Source organism: Trichechus manatus, unplaced genomic scaffold (genome assembly GCF_000243295.1).
Source record: "Trichechus manatus latirostris isolate Lorelei unplaced genomic scaffold, TriManLat1.0 scaffold00133, whole genome shotgun sequence".
Classification (NCBI taxonomy): Eukaryota; Metazoa; Chordata; class Mammalia; order Sirenia; family Trichechidae; genus Trichechus; species Trichechus manatus.
The window spans coordinates 1,958,581-1,982,253 of NW_004444069.1; the positions used below are offsets into that span (position 1 = coordinate 1,958,581).

At 54.0% G+C, this 23,673-nt stretch overlaps 1 protein-coding gene across 6 annotated transcripts in view; it reads left to right on the forward strand.

The window, feature by feature from the left end:
- Positions 1-23,673, forward strand: part of KCNAB2 (potassium voltage-gated channel subfamily A regulatory beta subunit 2) — a 106,709-nt gene that overhangs the window by 80,390 nt on the left and 2,646 nt on the right. For all 6 annotated transcript variants that reach the window (XM_023739366.1, XM_023739365.1, XM_004385104.3 and 3 more), the window contains 11 exons: positions 2,495-2,538; positions 3,325-3,362; positions 8,307-8,386; positions 11,024-11,068; positions 13,112-13,156; positions 13,850-13,893; positions 15,644-15,730; positions 20,238-20,323; positions 22,123-22,243; positions 22,364-22,458; positions 23,451-23,571. In XM_023739366.1, coding sequence (XP_023595134.1) covers positions 2,495-2,538; positions 3,325-3,362; positions 8,307-8,386; positions 11,024-11,068; positions 13,112-13,156; positions 13,850-13,893; positions 15,644-15,730; positions 20,238-20,323; positions 22,123-22,243; positions 22,364-22,458; positions 23,451-23,571 — 806 coding nt within the window. The remainder of the gene's footprint in view (positions 1-2,494; positions 2,539-3,324; positions 3,363-8,306; positions 8,387-11,023; positions 11,069-13,111; positions 13,157-13,849; positions 13,894-15,643; positions 15,731-20,237; positions 20,324-22,122; positions 22,244-22,363; positions 22,459-23,450; positions 23,572-23,673) is intronic.

A 23,673-nucleotide genomic window follows, 5' to 3' on the forward strand; every position in this document is an offset into this window, starting at 1 on the left:
CCCCTGGCGTTCCTTGGCTTACAGTTGCTGCATCACTCCAGGGTCACGTGGCCATTTCCTTCTGTCTCTCTGTATTTCTTCTCCTGTTTTAAAAGGGCCCTACTACTCCAGTGTGACCTCATGGTAATTTAACTGATAACATCTTCGGAGACCTTATTTCCAAACAAGGTCACATTCACAGGTACCGGGGGTTAAGACTTCAGTGTAAATTTTGGAGGACATAATTCAGTCTGTAACAGCACGGTATGTTTAAAGCCTATTTGATTTGTCTGTTGTTGTTTTTCACAGAAGACAAAGCGTCACCCTCCATATTCTGTGCTGTGTCTCTTGGGTACCCTGCCCCTTTGGGAAATGAGACATGTGCAAGGTCAGAGTGTACATAGGACCCTGTGCCCCAGACACTGCTCTGGCTGCTTTTCATACATTCCCTCATTTGGTCCTCACAACAACCCCTATGAGAGAAGCAGCCTTATGAGCCCATTATACAGATGCGAAAACTGAGGCATTGGAAGGTTACATAACATGCCCAAGGTCGTAGAGCCGGGAAGGTCAAACCAGGATTTGAGCTCTGACTTCAGAGCCTTGCCTGTAGCCACTGACTGATCCAGTTCACCTTCTTGAAGGAGACACCAGCTGCTATTAGGTTTGCATTTAGGGAAAATCCCAGCATCCCTGTAGGAAGCAGTAGGCTAGCAGCCAGACTGGTTTTAATTGGAAATTTTATAAAGAAGTCTAGACAATTTAGAGATGAATTTGAGTGGCATGTTAAACTCTTTTCAAATTGCTTACAAATATCATTATATGTCCCCCTACCCCACCTCCACCACCCCTGTCGTTGTTAGTTGCCATTGAGTCTGTTTCACTCATAGCGACCCCATGTAATAGAGTAGAACTGCCCCATAGGGTTTTCTAGGCTGTAATCTTTACAGAAACAGATTGCCAAGTCTTTCTCCTGTGGAGCTACTGGGTGGGTTCGACCCACCAACCTTTCTGTTGGCAGCCAAGCACTTAACCATTGCAGCACCAGGGCTCCTTCCTGCGGGAGAAAGACCTGGCAATCTGCTTCTGTAAATATTACAGCCAAGAAAACCCTATGGTGCAGTACTACTCTGTCATATGGAGTTGCTATGAGTCAGAATCGACTCAACGGCACCAAACAACAACACTGATGTAACTGGGCATTTACCATCCCTAACTGTCAGTAATCCAGGCAGGATCTTGTAACCAGGGAAACCAAGGCTGGGGACGGTCAGAGAGGGGCGGGTCAGACTCATGTTTGAGCCCCACGCAGCCCTCCCAGGGGGCCACACGGGTAGAAAAGGGAACAAACTGACATCAAAGACGCAGCGTCCATCAAAGTGAAAAGTGTAGTGGCCCCCTTCGGCTTCTCTTGCTCTCTGACTCCTCACCTCCCAGAAGGGTGTCACCCCAGGGCTGGCCCCAGAAGCACAAGCCCCTTGACCAGGACATTGGAGCAGGAATACCTGAGGGCAAGGTGAGGTGGAGTAGGTCGGCTGGGCCTGGCTGCAGGAGGGATCCCGCCAGCCACCCTGGGCAGGCCTGCCCTGTGCCTCCCACCGTGGCCGAGATCAGAGCCCTGGAGTACTGCTCGAGCAGGTCTCAGTGAGCTCGCCTGTAAAGTGGGAATCATGAGGTCAGGACAGGAGGCGCCGTCTCACAGAGCACTGGGGGAGTCGATGGAGGGACACTTGAGAGGCGCCTGGTGGATGAGTCCTGAACTGGGTGTGAGGAGCCTGTGCCAGGAAGGACCCATCCTTGGCAGAGTATTTATGTCAAGGGTGCAGGCCACACAGCCTGTTGGTGTGGAATCTAGGGTGCACCCGAGTGCATGCCCTCGAGAGGCGCAGGGGTCTTGGTGAGCCGTAACAGCGCCTGGGCTTCTGTGGCAGCTGCTCAGCTAATGAGGACATGCCCTGCGGGCACTGACAGATGCTCACAGGGGTCTCTGGACCTCAGCCCACTCAGGCTGCAGATCACAACACAGGCGTGGCCTCAGCCTGTGTGCAAACCGAACCCCACGGCAGTGCTTTCATCCTCCCGATGTCAGGGAGGCAGAGAGAGATGGGCCCGCTAGCTACACGCCTTCTAGCCCTTTCCAAAGAGACTGGGAGTAAAGATCGCAAAATCACAAACGCAACACTTTAAATAAAAAAGAAAGAAAAGAGTTTCTTAGAGAGAGGAGGCCCATGGACAGCACCATGGGCCCAAATTAACTGTGTTTTAGCCATAGAGCAAGACAGCACCATTTGCAGATGTTGTCACTGTCTTTCCTTGGTCACCAGGGCAGCCCAGGCCCACAATGCACTGTGCCCTGGGGTGTGTGTGGCGGGAGGGGGAGCTCAGCACTGTACCCTCCCCCCAACGGCCCCTTCTGGTCTTGTTGGTCAGGAGAGGTGTAGCTGGCCTTGGGAGGGGGACTAGGATGGGGACTGTCAGCCTCACCCTAGGGAGCTCACACGTGTCTGTTTTTCAGGAATCTGGGCAAGTCTGGCCTGCGGGTCTCCTGCCTGGGGCTCGGTGAGTGTGAGGCTGCCCCTGGGACCCCACCTACCCAGGAAGCAGGGCCTATGGGAGGGCAGGAGGGAGTGCCCCCCCCCCCAGGAGGCAGGGTGGCCACAGGACCCAAAACCCAGGATTCAGGGTGGCTTGGTTGCCATGGCAACCAGGAGGCAGTTGAAGGGAGGCCTCTGAGAGGGAGGGGGACAGATGCAGCCTCAGCAATGTGGTTACTAAAGCAGCAGATGGAAGATGCAGCCAAGGACCAGCAAGTGCCAGGGGCCCTTTGCACACACTGCCCTCTCCCCTATGTCCCCCAGAATCCAAGGACCACGCTCCTCTTGGGCTTTCCTTGTGCAGCAGGGTGGGCTTCATAGAAAAAGTCCCTCACCAAGGGCAGTCAGCTTCCTTGACGGCCAGAGGCAGGCTCTGCTTCCAGTACACGCTATCCCTCCCCCTGCACGTACACCCAGCACCACCTGCACACACCTCTCCCTGCCCAGTCACACAAGGACACAGGAAATGGCCGGACACCAGCTACCCTGATAGTTCCCTGCTGCGGATCCCATGAAGCCATGTCAGCACAGCCTCCCGGGGCCTGCACCTGGCTGCTTCCTCCAGAGGCTCACAGGGGCCTCAGCTCTGTGTTCCAGCAGAGCAGGACTTGTCCCAAAGCCAGGCCGAGCACATCTCAGAGCCAGGGCAGTATGGCACTGTGGTCACCCCTCCTGGACCCTGCTGCATCACAGTAGTAAGTCCCAGCCCCAAGGGGAGTTTCTCTAACTGGGGCCTCTGTGTCTCTTCCAGGAACATGGGTGACCTTCGGGGGCCAGATCACCGACGAGGTAAGACAGGCCCCCACCTTAGCACCAAGGAGGGCAAGCTGCCAGGTCTGACCGAGGACTCCCTCTGCCTCTCTAGCCCAGTGGCAGGCCACTCACCTCCGCACATGTGGTAAAGTCAGTTGCATGAGTCAATGAGCCTAAGCCCTGGGAACTGCCACAGCTCCCTTTTTCCTGCTTCACCTGGGTGCCCAGCCCCCGAGGGACAGCAGGAAGGTGAGTGTGTGGCAGTGGCCAACAAAGATGCCAAGCCTGGCTCCCCTTACCAGCTGAGTGCCTTGGACCTTCAGCAAGTCCTGGAAAGTCCCAGAAACAGATTCCTCGTCTTCATGACATCCACTTCACAGCTAGCAGTAGAAACTCAGTGAGTACACGTGCTTTACAAATTCTAAAGCCTAGCGCAAATACCAGCTGCTCCCCCAGAGTGCATACACCTGAACTTGAACTTCAGTTCCTTAAGTATTTGTTTAAAAAAAAAATCAGTTGCCATCAAGTTGATTCTGACTCTTGGCAACCCCAGGTGTGTCAGAGTAGAACTGTGTTCCATAGGGTTTTCAATGGCTGATTTTTCTGAAGTAGAGTGCCAGGCCTTTCTTCCAGGGTGCCTCTGGGTGGACTCAAACCTTCAACATTTTGGATAACAGCCAAGCACATTCACTGTTTGCACCACCCGGGGACTCTGATATTTGTGGAGGTCGTTTAAAATACAGATTCTGTCATTTTTTTCTGCCATTAGAAAAGACTGAGCAGACTTGGCATTTTGCACGGCTCCTAGCTGTGACCAGCCCACAACTGTCATTAACCGTGGGTGTTGCACTCGAGTGTGTTTGCTGAGGCTTGTCTCTTCATAATTTGATAGAAAAGTGGACACCCAGGCAATGCTATCTCAGCACTGCTGGCACCCTGAGTCTCCCTGAAGGAGAGGGGCAGCGCCGTCCCAGGCCAGTTGCACTTGTGGAACATGGGTCAATATCTTAGACATGAGAGCAGTGGCGTTTGCTTAGAGAGCCCTGGATATCCTGCATAAGCAGCTGTTTGTGCATTTGCCCTACTTACCATTGGAAAGGTTGCATTTAAAAATTAATGAGTGCATTGATTTCGATACCTTGTTAGCTGTGATTGCTGTTAGTTTTCAAAGGAAGAGCTTTGTTTCCATCAAAATTTAAATGCATTTCAGTTGTGTTTTTGTTCATGTTTATTGTTATGAAAGTAGCTGCTTACAGAACTACTTGCCTCTGGCTTTGAGGCTGCTGGGTATGTGCCATCTCTGGGTAAAGTCAAGAGTTCTTAAGTGACAGGTCATCAGCAGCCCCAGGGAAACGTTCTACCTTGGGCCACCAGATCTGTTCCAAGCCTGCACCTACAGGTTCCCTCCAAACAAGTCAGGCCTGACGCACCTGGCTTCCTTTTTGATGTAGTTACTAAAGCAGCAGATGCAAGAATTCTGTAGGGGGCATAAGTTCATTTCCAAGAGGCGTTCGCTGCGCTGCTGTGATGTCCTTGCGGGAGAGATAGAGAGGAGTGGTCCAGATGATAGGTGTCCAGTGAAGTGAATTTCTCACCAACAGATCAGTCACACCCAAAGAGGATTGATGAGTGATCCAGTGGCACCACTGGCTGGCCCTGGTGACATGTATGGAGGCATTGGAGGCTGTTTCTAGATGACACAAAGCTGGAAGACAAGCGTATTCAATAGATGACAGAGTCAGCTTCTGAAAGGTCCCGGCAGGTGAAAACGATGGAGCGTAGGAGCAAGACAGGATTTTAGTATTATCCTCCATTCAGTGTCAAAACAGATCAATACCTCAAGTGTGAGGGGCCCATCTCCAGATGAATAACTAAGGTTTGATTGGCTACCTGCCGGGTCCAAACTAATGGGTGAGATGACCTCCAGGAAGCAAGGACTATCTGGGGCTGCAGGGGACCCATGTGCTGCCCAAACCCTGGAGGTCGTGGGTACACCATCTGGAATACCATGTTCCTCCTTGCTCAGCCCCGTCCAAAGGAAGGCACTTGGCATGCCAAGGAATCTAGAAACAGATTCTTGGGTTTTTTTGTTGTTGTTTTGTTTTTAGGAGGTTTTTTGTTTTGTTTCGTTTTTATTGTGGTAAAAATGTACACAACAAAACATTTGCCAGTTCAACAGTTTCTACATGTATAATTCAATGACACTGGTTACATTCTTCCTGTTGTGCAGCCATGATTGTTATCCTTTTCCAAATCCTTCTACCACCATTAACATAAACTCAATGCCCCCAAGCAAAAATTTCCCCTTTCCCCCTCACTCCCACCTCTGGTTATCGTGAATAATCTTTGGTTCCTATATATTTGTTCATTTCATATAAGCCAGATCATATAGTATTTTTCCTTTTGGGACTGACTTATTTTGCTCAGCGTGATGTTTTCATGGTGTGTTCATCAGGACATCATTTCTCTTTATGGTTGTAGAGTCTTGTTTTTAGGGTACCATTGTATGCAACACACCCTGCCTGGGTGCCAGGGAGATTCAGACATGAGGGACTGGCAGGTTTACTCTGGCAAAGAGGTGTTCTAAGGCAGGGTTGTCAAGCAAAAGCCCGCCGGTGAAATCCGGCCCCCAGCCTATTTTTGTACATAAAGTTTTATTGGTACACAGGCACGCCCACTTGTTTACATATTGTCTACAGCTGCTCTGCACTATGATGGCAGGGTTGAGTAGCTGCAGCAGAGATCCTCTGGCCCACAAAGCATAAAATATTCACTCTCTGGCCCTTTCCAGAAAAAGCTTGCCAATCCCCATTCTTGGGAACTCGGTGGCTGTGTAGCTGCCAAGTGGACAAAAGCTTAGACCTGTTCTGTGCCGCACACACGAGAAGCAAAACTCAGGCGTGCCCCAGAGTAAAATGAACAGCCTGGTGAGGTGGGAGGGTCAACCAGAACTCATGGTTTACAAGACACCATCATGTACATGACTCAGCTGGTTCCCATAGCAAACCGACAGAGGAGCAAACAGCATCAGTCAACCTGATACCATGCAGCCCAGCGTCAGGCCTGCCATGTGTAGAATTAGGTTTCTTTCCCCCAGCTCAGTGTCCTTTCTATGAACTCAAGGTACTCCTCTGCCCCATCAGAGCATGCATTCAAGAAAAGACCAGGCAATGCACATGATAAGAGTCATGGCCTCGAACCTTACATGGATCATCTCATCTGTCCTCTGTGAGCACAGGGATGTAGACATTGTATCCCATTTCAAGGACACTAAGCCTCCCTGACTAACAGGCACTGGGGTACACCCTGTGAGTGGGGAGGAGGAACTTCACCCAGGGGTCTCCACCTCCAAGCCTGCGGCCAGCTCCCAGGTGGGAGGAACTGTACTGGGGCAGGAATGGACTCCTCGTCCCCCAACGGGGGGTAACCGGGAGGCAGCACATTCATCTCCTGCGTTCCCTCTGACTTCGTTTTCTGAGACTCTGACATTGGAAATAACCTCAAAGTCACAAAGCAGAGACTCCATTAATAAGTAGATACACCCACAGGGCAGCAGTCTCTAGAAGTCACATTTTGAAGAATGACGTGGTGAAAGACCCACAAGAGTGCAAATGTAAACGCTACAGATACAACAGTTTGTACATTAGAGTTGCAGTCGATCCACACGGAAAACCCTGGAAGAGGAATTATGCCAGAATCCCAGCAGTAAAAAAAAATTGTACAGCACAGCCCTAAAAACTCCGATTCCCTAGTTCTTTCTTGTCTGCAGTTGTCCAAGGTGCTGTCCAGGGTGTCATTAGCCTTGTATTTGTTTTTCTCTTTGCTAAGCAGCAGGTGGAGTGAGTAGTGTACAAATGGGATCAGACTCGCTGCCTCTGTATCAGAGCCTGCAGAGCCCTCTGCCTCATGCATCTGCTTCAGTAGCTAAGGTTGGGTGTGGGGGAGGAGGCAGACTTATGCAGGTTCATCTGGCTTCCCTCATCCACAGAGCGGCTGGGCCGTGGTCACAGTGGTCACCCTCCAGAGTCATGACCTTTTCAGTGAGGGAGGAAGAGGCCTCCCAGGGTGAGCACAGTGGAATGAGGACCTTAAAAGAGATATTACAGCCAGTAATTTCCTTAGAAGCGAGGATGGCAAGACTTCCGCTCCTTACTTTGGACACATCATCAGGGAAGACCAATTGCTAGAAAAGGACATCACGGTTGGTAAAGCATAGGGTCAGTGCAAACAAAGGAAGCCCTCCATGAGATAGATTGACACAAGGGCCACAGTGATGGACTCAAACATACCAATGGACATGAAGATGTCATAGGACCAAGCAGTATTTCATTCTGTTACATGTAAGGTTGCCGTGAGTCAGAGCCGATTCAATGACAACTAGCAAAAGCAACAAGGAGCAAAATCTGGTCAACAGCATCGTGCTTGGGCTCAGTGGCTATTCATCAGTCCCTGTCTGGGAGCTGCCACCACGTGGCACCATGTCACTTAGGGCAGGGAGCATGCAGCGCTGGGGAAATACCAGTCAAGGTCAGAGAGCAGATGTCAGCCTCTCCATTTATGAGCAACAGGGCCTCAATCTCCCCATCGGCAAGAAACAATGATCCTGTCCCCAAATGGGTGCTGGGGAGGACTCTGTGGGAGGCAGCGTCCCAGGACACATTCCACCAGTATCTATCAAGCTCCGTGGTGATCCAGACAGAGGGTCCCTGCTCTCAGAAATCCACAAGCCGTGGGCTCTTCCTTCACCCATCTTGTCTTCTTTGTTCTCCTCTGCATAGTTACTGAGAGCGGCTGACAGTCCCCTCTGGATTTGGGTTGGGCAGAGCTGGGCAGCCTCCTTCCCTGCCCGCGGGCAGGGGAGAAGGTGAGGGGAGCAGGGAGGGAGCAGAGGAGCCATCCAGGACCCTGCTAGCAGCCTGGGGCCGTCTCATCAGCTGGGCCTGGCAGTGTCCATGAGCAGCCCTGGCTTTCTCGTTTCAGATGGCAGAGCAGCTGATGACCTTGGCTTACGACAATGGCATCAACCTCTTCGATACGGCAGAGGTCTACGCTGCGGGCAAGTAGGTGCCTTTTCTCATGAGAATCAATAGTGCAGGGCTCAGCTGCCCTCGAGGCAGTACCCCCTCAGAGGCCTGGGCTCCTGGGGTTTCCATACTCTGTGCCGAGGATACTCACAAACATGCTTCCCCTCTGCCTCCTCTTTGAAGCTCTAAGTGGCTTCGGGGAGGCATTGTTTCCACAGGGACACTTGGACATTGGCCACTGGCTGAACTCCCTGTGTGTCCAAGCACAATACCATGCTGGGCAAGAGTATAATGAAGCTGTCTCCCAGGCTCTCCTGACACACAGTGACCTGTGGCCAGCACCACATGCCTGAGATGCTCACATCTTAATGGTGCCACTAGGGATGTTGGGGACACAGAATTCCTCAGAGCAGGGGCTGTGTCTTCCCCACCCCCACATTGCTGTGGGAGGTGCTTCCAGGCTTGGCAGCTAGCCGTCACGCCCAATTATGTAAAAACTCAGCCCTCTTCAGCCAGGCCCGCTGGCTTCGATTTTCAAGACTGGCTGTAATCACATTATCCACTCTCCTGCCTCGGGTTTCCAAAAGTCAGCTTTTGTTTGTGAAATCATTTTTGGCTCTCTGCTCACCATCCCTTGGGCCCCCTCTGGCCTGGGCTGAGCCAAGTTCCTGGCAGCTGGGTTGGCTGCAGCCCTGGCCTGCTGCACCATGGCCGCAGGGCCAGCACCTGCCCAACCTGCAGGGGCCCAGAGCCCAGGGCATCAGGGACCCAGCGGAGCCTCTGCTCAACGCCTGACTGAGGTCTGGGGAGTGGACAGCCCTGGGGCCTGTGTTAGGCTCCCAAATCTCTTCTAGCCCACATCAGCAGCTCTCTGCCCTTCTGATGCCACAGCCCCTCCAACCCCTCCAACAGGCAGCAGCTTCCCATCAAAGTGGAATGCTTTCCAGACAGACACATGGGCGAAGCTGAAGGGTCACAGGTCTGAAAGTCCAGTGCAGAGGCCACCCAGAGGCAGCCCACAGCCCAAGCACCCCAGGCAGCCCACAGCCTGAGTACCCCAGGCAGCCCACAGCCCGAGCACCCCAGCCTCTTCCAGGCCCTGCTCCTGCCTTGGTTCTGCTGCCCACTAGAGCAGGGACAGCTCCAGGAAACCTCTTCCTCCAGCTCCAGATAGCCCAGCCCCATCCCGGCAGCTGCATTCTGCTCTGTGTCCATGTCTTCAAATCCCCCTGATTAACTGGATACACAGGGCCCTGGGCACCCTTGTGACCTCTCAGGAAGCCAAGGACATGGGGAGCAGCTTCTTGGGGTTGCTGCCCTCATCCTGCCGCTCCACTCCTCCACCGGCCACTGCAGCTGCTTCGCGGTGTACCCCATTAATGCATCAGCACCAGCAGCCACCCTAGCAGGAAGCTGGTCACAGTGCAATGGGGACCAGGCAAGAAAAGCCACTCAGATAGGGACGGCCAGCAGCTGTCCCTGTTGCCATCCAGAGTGGCCAGCGTGTGTGTTCCTGGGGCCGTGTTTCTTCTCCTGACCCTAATTTGGGGCATTTCCCAAAGGTGGCAGGATTTCTGCGCCCAGCTACACAAGTTCACAGGCATGAGCAGCAGGTTTTGGCCAACTCCAAGTCTATGCTTCTGTAGCTCCAGGGGTACTGCTAGATTCTTCTCTTCCTCCTTTCCTGGTCCTTGGTCCACAAATCAGGACCGACAAACAAAAAGGAGAGGCCAGGGCTGATGGATTTTCTTTGCATCTTGCCCATCCATCAGGAGTGTGCCGAATGTATGCGAAACAGCTTGCAAATGAGAGCCCATTATTTTTGAGTGGATGATTCAGGCACTGTTATCATCGGAATGTGGTCTGGTTATGGATCATTCTCCGTCTATTGTTTTTGCTCAGAAACATTTTGCTTTGAGCACGAAGTTTTTAAAAGTTAACCCAGCTCTGCAGTGGCAAGTGAGGCTGGCACAGCCTGCCTGTGACCCCTGGTGGCCCAAGTTTGGCTGGGGACCCGGAGTGACGCCAAGCAGAGCAGACAGTGGTTGGCGTGGTATCTGTCTGCCTATTGTGCAAAAGCAAGTAACAGGCAGGATGCACATGCACACATACACGCATGCATGTATGCAGATGCACACACACACACATACACACACACACATGTTCTGCTGGAAATTCAGCCCCTGGCCCTGAATAGGTGTTGATTGTCTCTGAAAACAGAAGGTGCCACTTGATGAATAATTTACCTTTTAAAAGATATACTTGTCTGGAAATTTCACCCATAACGGACTGCCAAGCATTTCCCCCAGTGAATTCCAGCCAGCCAGGGAAATGGTCACTGGCCTTTCCCAGCAAGACTTCGGTTCCTGCAGCTGCCCTGCCTTCTCTGCTAGCCCTGGAGCCAAGGCTGCTCAGACCGGTGCCTGCAGGGGACACATGCCCACAGCCACCTTAGTAGGGACAATGGCACGCAGGCTCTCAGCCTGGGCTCCAGCTAGCCTGCCGCCTCTCCTCTCTCCGGAATTTGCTGCTGGAACCAGGGTGGATTCTTCACAGCTGCTCTCTGCCCAGCGGCATTTTCACAGAGGGGGACCGAGTGGCCGATTGTCATGGTGGAGCTGGGTTTGATTTTCTTAATGTTGATGAAATCCCTGTGTCTCTTTTGTTCTGCAGGGCTGAAGTGGTCTTAGGAAACATTATTAAGAAGAAGGGCTGGAGGTAATTACTGTGCGGGTCGGTCGCTATGGTCACACACAGGGAAGAGCTTCCAGAAGACTGGGGAGGGGTGGGTGTTAGCTGTAGTTACTTTGCTGTGGGAAGAATGGAAGTTTAGGGGGTAGCTCTTTCCTGTTTATTAACCCATCAGCCTCCTATGCAGCCAACCCATCTTGCTGAGGCCTGGAAATTCCAGAATTTTTCTTGGGAAGGGGAGAATGTTCTAGAATGGAGGTAGCCCAGGGCTTCCTCCAGGGGAAGTGGGCATGCATGCTGCTGGGTAGCCTCCACAGAGAGCGAGGGTGCCAGGGACATGGTGAGTGGGGAAGCCCCCCTTCTCTCCCTGTGCGCTGAGTCACCAAGTGGGGTTTACATTTCAGTTCTCCAAGATGAGGAGGCCACTTTGCTTGGGAGAGGTCATGTGACACTGACTGTGTTGCCTGAACCAGCAGTCCATCCCTCCCTAACTTGTGCCCCTCTGCCCTTGTCCCAGCTCATCCCCATGGGTCCACAGCATGAGGGTCCGGGGGTGGGGGAGGCGGAACAGAGTAATAACTTCCAGAACAGCCCATGAGACAAAGCTGTGCCGTTGCCGAGGACCTGGGGGAACCCCTTCCCCCTCTTCAGCTGGAGGGCTTAGGATCAGAGAAACATGGATGCCAGGAAGGGTAGGGGTCCAAGAGCAGCTTGGAGCCGGTGGACCTTCCCTGGATGTACGTGAATGAGTGTCTCCACCTCTCGAGACCTCCAGTCCTCTTCTGTGAGCGAGGACGGTCAGACCTCCCTGGCAGGGCTGTCTGGGGGTTATTAACTGGCCTCGGGTCTGTAGAGCACTCAGACCAAGGCGGGCCTTGTCATCACCATGGCCTCTGGCCAGGTCCCTCAGGGCTGGCCCACGGAGAGGCAGTGAGCCCACAGGCAGCAGGGCAGGAGCCCCATTCATCTGACGACCCTCGGGGTAGACGCAGCTCACTCCCATCCGGGCTGAGCATCACCTCTGAGCCCGCAGCCACAGCCTAACTCAAGTGCAGACAAGCCCTGTGGTCCATGAGCCTTTATTTTCAGGAATATCCACAGTAATTGCAAAGCCGGGCTCTCCCGCCTCCCTGCCCTCTCAGGTGCCCTTTAGAGGCCCAGCCCCCAGTGGCCAGGCAGCCTCCGAGCCCCAGTGGCTTGCCCTCTCCTGCCCCACCCAAGCCATTGCCTCTTGGCTGTAATTGATCCCAAAATAAATTCCTCTGCTCTCTGTAATTAAAGGACATTGCTCATATTAGCAAACGTGCTGAGTATGTCTTAGGTGACTTCGAAGAGAGATAAACATGAAGTCACGCCTTCCACAGGAGAGGTCAGAGAGGCCATTGTTACCCCAGTAACATCCTCTGTTGGGAGGAGGTCATGTCAGATGTGGCCTGGAGGGGCTGGCTGACCCTGAGTCCCTGTGAAATCTCAGCTGCATCATCATCTCCACACACACCCTGAGGACGAAGTCACCATTGTCAGCATTTGCCTCCAGAGGATTTAAAGACAGACAAACGAAATTCACCCCCTTCCTCGGATTTCTCAGCCTCTGTCCCCCAAACCCCAAATCCCGGCAACATCACCCAGCTCTCCTCACCCCCATGCCCTGCCCCTACCAGCCCTCTCCCCACGAGGCCGTCTCACACCAAGACTTCTTAAATACCCATTATGGCCTGTAGGTAAGACCCAGCTGGCTTGGGCCCCTGCTTCTTCAGTTCCTGCCAGATCCCCACTGAGCCCCTCTGTCTGTCCACCAACCCTGAACTTGACCTTCTCGGGTCTTTGCTCCCTGCTCCGCCCTCTTTACCTGAATCCCTTCCTTCCTTGTCCCCTGACAAACCCAGGTGGCCTTGTATTCCCTCAGGGCCTCCTGCCCTCTGTCCTTGCTCCATGGGGAGCCCCACACACCTCCCCACCCCCAGCCCCCAACAGAAGGGTTTCTGGGAGCCCTGCATGAGAATGATCTGTGAATGCAGACCTCAGAGGGGCCTGACCCAGTAACATCCCCCCTTCTCTTCTGTTCTACAGACGATCCAGCCTTGTCATCACCACCAAAATCTTCTGGGGTGGAAAGTAGGTGCAGCACGGGGCCAGCAGGTGGCGGGAAGGGGTGGGAGCCGCACCCGTTTCTGCCGAGACCCCTGATACCTGAGGGTGGTGGAAGGGAGATGACTGGGAGCCTCCAGAAGAACAGGTGCCTGACAACAGCGGAGGGGGCTGGCATTGGCAGCCCTGTTAAGGAGGGGGATTCTCGCTGCTGCGTGCACTGCAGATGCTGCCTCAAGTCCAGGAAAGCAGCTTTAGTTTGGGTTTTGTCTTTTACTCTAACATTGTTCAATTTTTACTTTTACTTATTTCTGATTACAAAGATAAGATTATAAAAATTCTGGAAAACACAGAACAGCGGGGTAGCTGTTCAAACCACTCCAGATTCCCCTGCCAGGCTGTGGGGTCTGGCTCTGGCTTCACTCCGGGCCTGGACAGAGCTGAGTTCAGAGGACATCTACTCTTTTTTAGAAATTATACATATAATTCATTCTTATTTTTTAAAAAAATGCAAGCCAAGCAAAGGGTCAAATTGAAAACCAAAAGTCGTCACCCCACTCTGCCCCATTTTACCTTTGGACAGGCTGGCAGCAGGGCCCACCTTCCTGCCAGGCACCCACCTGTGTACCCCAAAGTGGGATCGGCTGCATGTACCAGGTGCTGACCCCCTGTTTGCCTAACATTTCATCATACACATTTTGAAAATGGCCTGTTTTTCAGGGCGGAGACAGAGCGAGGCCTGTCCAGGAAACACATCATTGAAGGTGAGGAGGAGCTGGCAGCACGTGGCCTCCTGAGCCCTGGGGACCTGCCTGTGGGTGTGTCAGAGTGGGCCCCAGTTACACTGCCCATGGGTGTGTCAGAGTGGGCCCCAGTTACACTGCCCGTGGGTGTGTTAGAGTGGGCCCCAGTTACACAGCTTTGTTGTTGTTGTTAGTTGCCCTCCAGTCATTCTGACTCATGGAGACCCCATCTGTGCAGAGTAGAACTGCTCACTCCATAGGGTTTTCGAGGCCATGGCCTTTTAGAAGTAGATTGCCAGGCCTGTCTTTTGAGGTGCCTCTGGGTGGGTTTGAACCGCCAACCTTTCCGCCAGTAGTCAAATGCTTAATCGTTTGAGCCACCCAGGGGCTCCAGTTACATAGTGGAAGGAGCCAAGCCCTGGATGTACCTGATACCCAGGCCCACCCTCTCCTTCCCTGGGGCAGGACTATTCCTGGAATGAGGGAGGGGTGGGGGTGTGATGTGCAAGGGTAGGAGTGGGATGGGTGGGGCGAGAGTATTATGGGAGGGGCAGGAACGCGGTGGGCAGGGCCTGTGTCACCCTCCACAGGGCAGTTGTCTCCAGTGAGTCTGGACACAGACAGGCCTGGTGTGAATCCAGGCTCGACCAGGCTGGCTGAGTGACCTTGAGCAAGGGACATCACTTCCCCAAGCCTCTGTCGAAGCATCTGTAAAATGGGGATAGCAAGAACCCCCAGGGCTTCTCTGGCACAGAGCGCAGGGCTCTGCACTCAGGAGCATCGAGAGAGAGACCGGCTGGAATATGGCACTTCTATATTTCAGTCATCTTTGTGCCTTTTCTATTGATTTTCATTTTTATCAAGCTAATTACTCCATTTAAAAAAAAAAAAATCACATAATTAGGAGGGCTTGCTGTCCTGCCCCTGCCCCTTTCATGTCCCCCAGATCCGTCACTTGTAACTATCAGAGGTTTGTTCTGAGCTGTTTCTGTCTGCCTAAACACTAGTTCATGATTTGTCCATCTTGGACATTGCTGGTCTTTACAGGAGAGATGACAGAGGTAGCGCTCACTCCATCTGTGATAACGTAGCTCTCCCCGTTACAACGTGGGCCACTGGGGAGCCAAGAAGATGCCCCATGGGAGGGTGTGCATTCTTGGGGCATCCCACTTCACCCAGTCACGGATTTCTGGCCTGTGGTCACCCCCCTCCCCCACAATTCTTCAGAAGGGGCATGACTCCCACCCCGTTTGGACTCTGTGGGTGACCATTTCTGAGGAGAGGGTGGCTGGAAGGTTTCTGTCCTGGGCATGGCCCTCTCTCCAGAGATATAAGCATCACCCACTATCGCACCACCATCCAGGGCTGCACGACTCTGAAACGACTCTTAAACTCAGGCCCACTTGTTGCGTTTCCAGCTTTGTTTCTTTCCCTTTGTTCATTTGGAAAGGGGGGAGCATTGTGGACCTGCTAGCAGTAAGTTGGAGGGGACTGTGACCTGGTTGCTGGGGGAGTTTCCTGCCTGCCTGTGGAGTACAGGCTGCTGTTCTCAGGGCCCTGCCCAGAGCCCTCTCTGCCATGTGCCCCACCACAGCCCTTGGCTCAGGGCCCCTGCAGTGCACCCACTCTGGTTGTGGCATTTCACATCCAGACAGCTCCTAAGTGCCTGGCCTCTCTCCTCTCCTACATGGCTCCCTGCAGCGGGTGCTGGTGCATCCCAGATGTTTAGTGGTGGTGATACCCCCACGCACACACACACCTCCCTCCCCAGGTCTGAAAGCCTCCCTGGAGCGGCTGCAGCTGGAGTATGTGGACGTGGTGTTTGCCAACCGCCCAGACCCCAACACACCCATGGAAGGTAGGTGCTCTCGGGAAGCTCCAGGGCCTGGCACAGTCGCTGTAGGATGGAGCTGGGCTGACGGAAGGTTCTGGGCCTGAGGCTCTGGTGCCCGCCAGTGCAGGCACCGCTGGGCATGAGTCTTAAAATCAGGTGCCCAGGCCGGCAAGAAGAGAGGCCGGGCTGGGTGGTGGGAGGAGGCAAGCGAGGGCCTGAGCAAGCCTCTAAGTACCCCACTGTGTGCACCCTGGCACCCCCAGGCCAAGTGGACATCCTTGTCCTCACTCTGGGTGCACACCTGACCTGCCCCTGGGGTGCTCCATTCTCCCTCCTGTGTTCAGAACTGTGTGGAATGGTCTCTCCTCTCAGCTGTTAATAATTTGTAGCTAACTGAGGTCAAAATAACAACGAGAAGTCAAAATGGGATGCCTCTTTGCCACTGTTGCATCCTTTCAATCACATTCGCTGGGAGGTTCCAGGGGTTCTTTGCTCTAGGGGGTAAATTATTACTTAGAAGAGAAAACAATGTTCTGCGCTTTGAAAAGTGGTTTTGATTTTTTTTGGCATTTACATATTCTTTTGACTCCTGCATCCTTGGCCCCTACCATCTCCCCCAACTTCCAGCTACCGGCATTTTCTCATTTGTGCTTTGCTGCTCCAGGGACTTGGAAAATTAAGTTGTGTTGAAGTTATTTTTTTCTTCATTTTTTTTTTTATCTATATACCTGCGTGTGTGTGTGTATGTGTGTGCATTTTTTTTTTTTTTTCGGTAACAAAAAGAATATTCTGTGAGAAGTGATTTGTGCCTCCCTCCCCGTGCCCTTTGTCATCCCACGCTCCCACAGCTATAAACTCTGGTCTCTTTAAATCTTTCTTTTATCACCAGGGGACCCATTTAGTTCCTCCAAGTCCAGGACATTCATCATAGAAGGTACACAGTGCCCACAGCCCGACTATTGACTCCCGTGTCCGAGCTGCATTTTATGAGACAGTGTGTTTATTTACACAACTCTCTGTCCCCCGATGACAAACTTCTCCATAAAATGCATAAGGGAGATAAAAGGGCCCCATGAGGACATCTTGCAAGTGAAAGGAAAAGCAAAGCGTGCTGGCATCCGTGTCTCCCCCACCCGGTCCATGCGGTCATTTCATTCCTTGTTTCCTTTCTGTGCATGTCGTCACCCTGAGCCTGCTTGCATTGCCAATGACCTCTCGGGTAGCTAACCTCGCGGGTGGCCGGCCTGTCCGCCGGGCCTCTTGATTTGGGGATGCCGTGATCAGCGCCAGAAACTTTGGGCATAGAGAGCACCAGGGGGAGGGCCAGGGCAGATCAGGACCCCACAAGGGGGGAACACGTGGGGGACCCCAGAACAGGCAGGCCCCAACACATCGTGCCTTTTCCATATTCATGTTTTGTGAGCTCCCCCCACCCCCATCCACAGCACACTGGCTCCTCAGTGGGCACAGCGCCTGTGTGGCCACTCATGTCCCCTCCTCAGGCTGGGCCACCTGCTCAGCCCTTGCCATGCAACCAGACCGCTCCATCAAAATGGAATCATTTTTTCTCCTTAAGAGTGCATGCATACGTGAGCTGGCCAAACTCTGCGACACAGGGGCAGGCTCTGGCTGAACTTGGCCCCTCTGCCCTCCTAAACTCCAGGGCCCCCAGGACCCCATACCAAGGGCAGGCATCCTCCTGGCACAGGGATCTGGTCTCCCTGGGAATGTGGTGTGTTCCACTGATGGAAGGGTGCATGCTGGCCAGCTGGGCACCTGGCACCGCCTCCTGACCCCCTCCGTGTATCATTTGTAATGCAGCAGGAGAGGCCGCAGCATTTGGCAGCAGCTGGAATGATTTGGTCCTCCTGCTTCTGTTCAATAGCATTAAATATTGAGGTGAAGGACAATTGCCCCCATTGTCCATTTCTGGGGCCACTGACATCACCCTGGGCACATGTGCAGAGAACCCAGGCTCCCGTGAGTAGGCACTGTGTCCAGCCTGCTGATGCCTGGGACCCTTGGCACCCGACACCCCTGCCCCCACCCCCGAGCAGTTGGGGGTTGAGTGTAGGCCGCTGCCCCGGTGGCCTTGCCCTTCCAGGCTCCCGGCTGGCTCTGTCCCCACCCTGCATGGGAAGGGCATCTCAGTGCATCGTGCAGGGTGACTCCTCGGGTCCCTGTAATCAGAGAAAGCGGTGAGAGCGAGGGAGTGAGGCTGGTGGACGGGCTTTCCTGGCTGCCCACTCGCTGGCATGTGGACGTACTGCCTTGGCTGAAAGGAACTGGGAAGTCCCCTGCATGGTCACAGGTGCCCCAAGAGTGTTTCTAAAAAACTGAACAAGGGCAGCCACGCAGGAGCAGGTGCAGAGTTTGGATGTGGCCAGAAGTCTCCCGGGGGCCCTCCAGGTTCTCCTAGACCTCTCCTAGGCACTGTTATCCTCCCTCAAGTCTAGCGGCATCAGCAGGGAGGGCAGGCAGCCTGGTGGTGGTCCCAGGGAGGGCCAGCCTTCCCTCCCAGCGTTCCTCCCTGGGATTCCCGGGAGCCCCGTCCCTGACTTGGAAGGAAGGAGAGGGCAGGGCTTGGCCTGCAGGTGTGGGAGCCGAGGGGTGATTTTGGGAGGTCTTGGGTGAGCCTCCTGAGACCACCTCCCAAGAAGCCCAGCAACCTTGGGATGCCCTTGGCTCCTCCCTAGGGCAGGGCCCACAGAAAAAGTGGACCTTGGCCACTTTTTGTTGTTAGTGGGCTACTAACAACAACTACTGCTGCTGCTAATAATAATAATAGTATACCAAAAATAAAAAAGAAAACAGTTGTCATGCAGGCTGTTCCAACTCAATAGTGACCTCATGTGCGCCAGAGCAGAACTGTGTTCCATATGGTTTTAGATGGCAGGTTTTTCAGAAGTAGATTGCCAGGCCTTTCTTCTGAGGTGCCTTTGGGTAGACTCGACCCTCCAACATTTCTGTTAGCAATCCGGTGCGTAAACTGTTTGCACACTACCCAGGGACTCCAATAGTAGTAAGAATGTAGCACCTTATAATTTTACAAAGTGCATTGACATACCTATATCCTAGTAACCACTTGAAAATGTGGGCCTTGGCCAGAGGAACTCCTGGAGACCCAGGATGAGTGGGAAGACACACCCCAAAACAGAGAAGGGAAGGTGCCCAGAACAAACCCAGCATTCTCCTTCCTTCCTTCTTTCTTCTCCTCTCGCCCCCCACCCCCATTTTCAGAGACCTCAGCCCATCTCCGCGGCAGATCAGGAGCAAGTCACGTGGGGAGAGATGGGGATTTTTAAAGGACCAATGTTATTCCTTTGTTTTTAGAAACACTTGTCCTCCAACTTTACTTTCCACACTGCACTTGGCAGCCACCCTTGCAAGCACTGTATTGTACCTGTGAGACATTCTATGGGGTGGCCCCACACCCCGCACAGCTGAGAAACGTTTGAAATGCCAAACTTCGAGGCCAAGTTCTGTTTAAAAGACCACAACATCCCCACAAGGCAAAAACAGCTGAGGGGGGGAGCTACCATTGGCATGTTTTTGTTTCTCAAAAACTTTTTTGAATACTAGGATGAATCTATTGTGTAATTGGGAGGGGGTCCCTCCTCTCTCATTTAAAAGGATGGTGTGGCGTTTCAGTGACGGAGTCTTTAGGACCTGGGACCCTCTGCTGTTCAGTGTTCAGGTCGCCCCACTCCATAACTTGGCTCTTCTCAGGAGAAGTACCCAGAACCCTCCACCCTGGGAACAGAAGCCACCGCCATCCCCTGTAAGGGAGCGAATCTGGCCTTGCGCCGGGCTCGTTTGAGAACCTGGGTGTGGGCAGAGCGTGGCTTTCCCGGTCTGCTCTGGTTTCCCAGCCAGGAGCTGGCCCTCCTAGACATGACTGGGGCTCCACCCTGCAGCCTCCACCCCCTGAGAGCACCTGGGGCCCACACCCTGCCCTGTGTCCCCCTTCAGATGCCACTGTGACCACTCTGTTCCGTTCTCTGGATTCCATTGAGAATTCAGAGAGTAGAAACAGACAAAAAATGTGTTTACTTCCTGATGCATTTGGTCAATCTGATTGTAACTTAATATATTTATTAAGTTCTTCCCAAATGATCGTGGCCCCTGATTTCTTCCCCAGACCAGAGATTCTCAATGGGGGCATTGAGAGTCTAGAATCACATTCTTTGATCTCACCTTCCCCTCGCTCCTCTAATCTGCTCTAGAAAAGTCACAGTCCATCCATCCATAACTCATTTTTCCAAGATTGCATACAGCCTGAAATGATTTGGGGAAACTGTTCTCAAGACCAGCTTCTTGGTTTGCTGTTGGCTCCTTTCTTCCATCCTGGAGAGCTCCCCCACCCATACACACACACACCCAACTTGGGAGCCAGGGCGTACACTGCTTGCAAGATGTAATTGCAACCTCTCCCTTCCTGGTGCCCGCCTGTAGCGTGCAGACTGTCCCCAGGCTGGGCCCCTCCTGCCCGGCCCCCTCCCACCTGCGATCTCCCCTTCTTTCGTGACAGAGACCGTGCGCGCCATGACCCACGTCATCAACCAGGGGATGGCCATGTACTGGGGCACGTCACGTTGGAGCTCCATGGAGATCATGGTACAGTGACCGCTCGGGACAGGGTGGTTCTGGGACAGGTGGTTCTGGGGCACAGGCTCCTGGCCTAACATCACAGGTGAAGTGCTTTTGCTCACAGCTATCTCATAACTGGTACCAAGGGGAGGGAGAGCATTGGGGCGGGGGCGTTATAGCCGCAGGCTTTGCAGTCACAGCAGCCTCCACTTGGATCCCCGCACTGTGTGGCCTTGGATGATCCCCTCAGTTTCCCCACCTGCAGAACGAGACTGCTAGGAACACTAACCCACCCCCACACCCTACACACACACACCATGGGGTTGTTTCAAAGATTATCCAACAGAGCAGAGGTGCTGGAGCATAGCAGGCACTCAGTGGTGATACCAGTGTTAGTCCCTCAGTGTGCTCTGGGTGCTCCAGGTGCTGTGAGAGGTGAGGGCTTTGTGCAGACTAACTCCCACTTAATCCCGATGAGGTGAATGCAGCTGTCGTCCCATTTTTCAGATGTGGAAATTGAGGCACAGGGAGGTTAAGTAACATGGTTATATGCCAAAGGTTACTGTGCAGCTCAGAGACTGTGCTGACGTGAAGCATGACCCACTGTTAGGACCTTGGTCTTCCATCCCATAATCCCTGATGTTTCCACCTCACTCAATTTCCAGGAAAATATCCCACTAAATAGTCATTTCCCTCCATGGGAGGCAGCAGAGGCTGAGCACGGCAGGCATTTCTTGCTATTTCTGGGCTTTGCTGGGAAGGGTCAGCAGGGTGTCCTCCCCACTTCCTCCCCCGCCCCCCGCCCCTGTTCTTCTCAGGGGCAGGCGCCTGAGGGAGGAGGTGTGGAGGGAAGAGATCGGAAGAGGAGAAGCTGCTGTCCATCCTTGGGGGCGGGGGAGGGGGTGGGCACGGAGAAGGCTGACCCCACATCCCAGAACTCCCAGAGCAAGTTGTCCCTGGGAAGAGGGGGTTTCTCCTCTAGTGAGCCCAGCTTTCTGCTTCACCAAAGAAATTAAACAGGCTTTTCATTTCAAGTTAAATGCAACTATAAAAGCCCTGAAATTCCTCAGCCTTTGACCTTTGTGGAATTAATGAGTGTCTGGCATTTTCCTGAGGCTGCCCCAGCCAGCACAGAGCTCTGCAGTCATACACATGAGCTCGCCCGCTGTCAGTATCCTTCTCTCCATTTTACAGATGGGAACACTGAGTCTCAGACTAGAGGGGATAGATAGGGCATCTCAGGACATTGTGCAGGGCTTCCCCCAGGAGCCTTGAGCTACAAGTCCTGGAAATGGGCTGATGCTGGCCCTCTCCCTCCTGACCTCGTGTTTTCTGCCACTGCTGGCATCCCAGCCCAGGGCCCTAGGGTAACAGTCAGGGTCAAAACAGTAACAGCAGAACCTGCAGGTTTCGAGAACCCACCATGGGCCAGGCCCTGTTTGTTGTGAGGGCTGTGAACACTATTGGGTTGTTTGGCCCACATGACAGATGGAGAACCTGAGGCATGGAGGGCTAAGCCCCTTGCCTGAGGCCACTGGGCCAGTAAGTGCCAGAACCCAGGTCTCACTACTACACTGTACTTTCCCCTAATCTCTTCCAGCCTTGGGGTCCCACAACCCACCCCTTTGTCCCAGGGAGGCTGTGAGCACTTTGGGGCCGGGGCAAGGGATAGGGGCAGCTGGGCCAGCTATTTCCTGGAAATGCCTTTGTGCCTTCTGCTGCCCCCAGCCATCCCACCTACTCCCTCCCATCCCCCCAGGCCAGCCCCAGGTCACTGACCAGCTGGCTGACCAGCAGGATGATCATGTGGCTTTTTGCCCCTACAGGAGGCCTACTCGGTGGCCCGGCAGTTCAACCTGATCCCGCCCATCTGTGAGCAGGCTGAGTACCACATGTTCCAGCGTGAGAAGGTGGAGGTACAGCTGCCGGAGCTGTTCCACAAGATAGGTGTGCCCCTGGAATCCCCTCTCCCTGCAACAGGGGCCCCAGGCCCAGGCTATCCCCAGGACCCTCACTGCTAGGCCGGGAAGAGGGCCCAGGCTTGACCTTGCCTGCTTTCCCTCCTAGGAGTAGGTGCCATGACCTGGTCCCCTCTGGCCTGTGGCATCGTTTCTGGAAAGTACGACAGTGGCATCCCACCCTACTCAAGAGCCTCCTTGAAGGTGAGGGAGTGGATCCAGGGTGGGGTAGGAACAGGCAGGGCTGGCACTTAGGTGAGGTCTTTGGGAGGTGGGCTGGGTGCTAGGCAGGGCTTCCCTGGGCTACAGCGGCCGGGCTCAGGTCCCATATGATGGAAGCATGGAGCACCTTCTTGCCTGACCCCAGGTCTAGAAGGGCCACCTGCCCTGTGGGACATGCCCCGGGTGAGGAGGCCCCTTACCCTTACCTGCCTTGGTTCCCCTCTGTGGGCCAACATTCACAGCCTGAGCTAGGTCCATGTGCCATTGGGGATGCCCCCTCTTCCATGCACCCCCCCCCCCCACTCTCTATACCATCACCAAGGGCTCTGGAGTTGAGTTCAGTGCTGAAGGCTGCACGGCCACTTAGAGGTGACCTCCTGGGACAAGACCTCCCCCACACGCACCTCTGGAATGGGGACTAGGAGGGTCCCCAGACTACAGGTTTTGAAGGATGAAAGACAAGCAGAGTAGGGCCTGCTTAGGCCCGGTTAGACTCGGCACTGGAACCCTGTCCCCAGGTTCAAGGTCAAGATGGCCTGGCTTGCCCACACCCCCCTCCCCAACCCACAGAAAGGTCAGGAAACCCCTTGGGAGGACTGGATTCTGGGGGAGGGTTCCTGAAACCCCCAGCCCAGGCCAATTCCCTGAGCCAAAGGTGGCAGCACACCTCCCACGGCCCCAGCTTCTGAGGAGAAGGGAAGTCAGCGCCTCCACTGCCTTGTCCACCGCCTTGTCCCAGCTGAGGTCCAGCCCCAGGCCCTCACAGACCATAGGCTTCAGAGTGCAGCAGGTCCCCCATTCTTTCTACCACCTGGGTCTGGCCCACAGGTAAGGTTAGGCCTGGGGGGAGGGGGAGGGATGCTGCCCTGGCTTCGAGTGGGGTGAGAGATGCTGTTTGGGAAGAAGGATCTGAAAGGAAAATGCATATAGAGGTCCAGGTAACCTTTCCTCGCCTGTGGGCTCCACCCCCTCAGGGCTACCAGTGGCTGAAGGACAAGATTCTGAGTGAGGAGGGCCGGCGCCAACAGGCCAAGCTGAAGGAGCTGCAGGCCATTGCTGAGCGCCTGGGCTGCACCCTCCCTCAGCTGGCCATAGGTAACAGGCTGGGGTCAGACGGGAGAAGGTGGGGGTCCTAAACAATGTCCCCCAGCTAGCCATAGATATGGGCCTTGGATACAAGGTCAGGGCCAGTGTCCC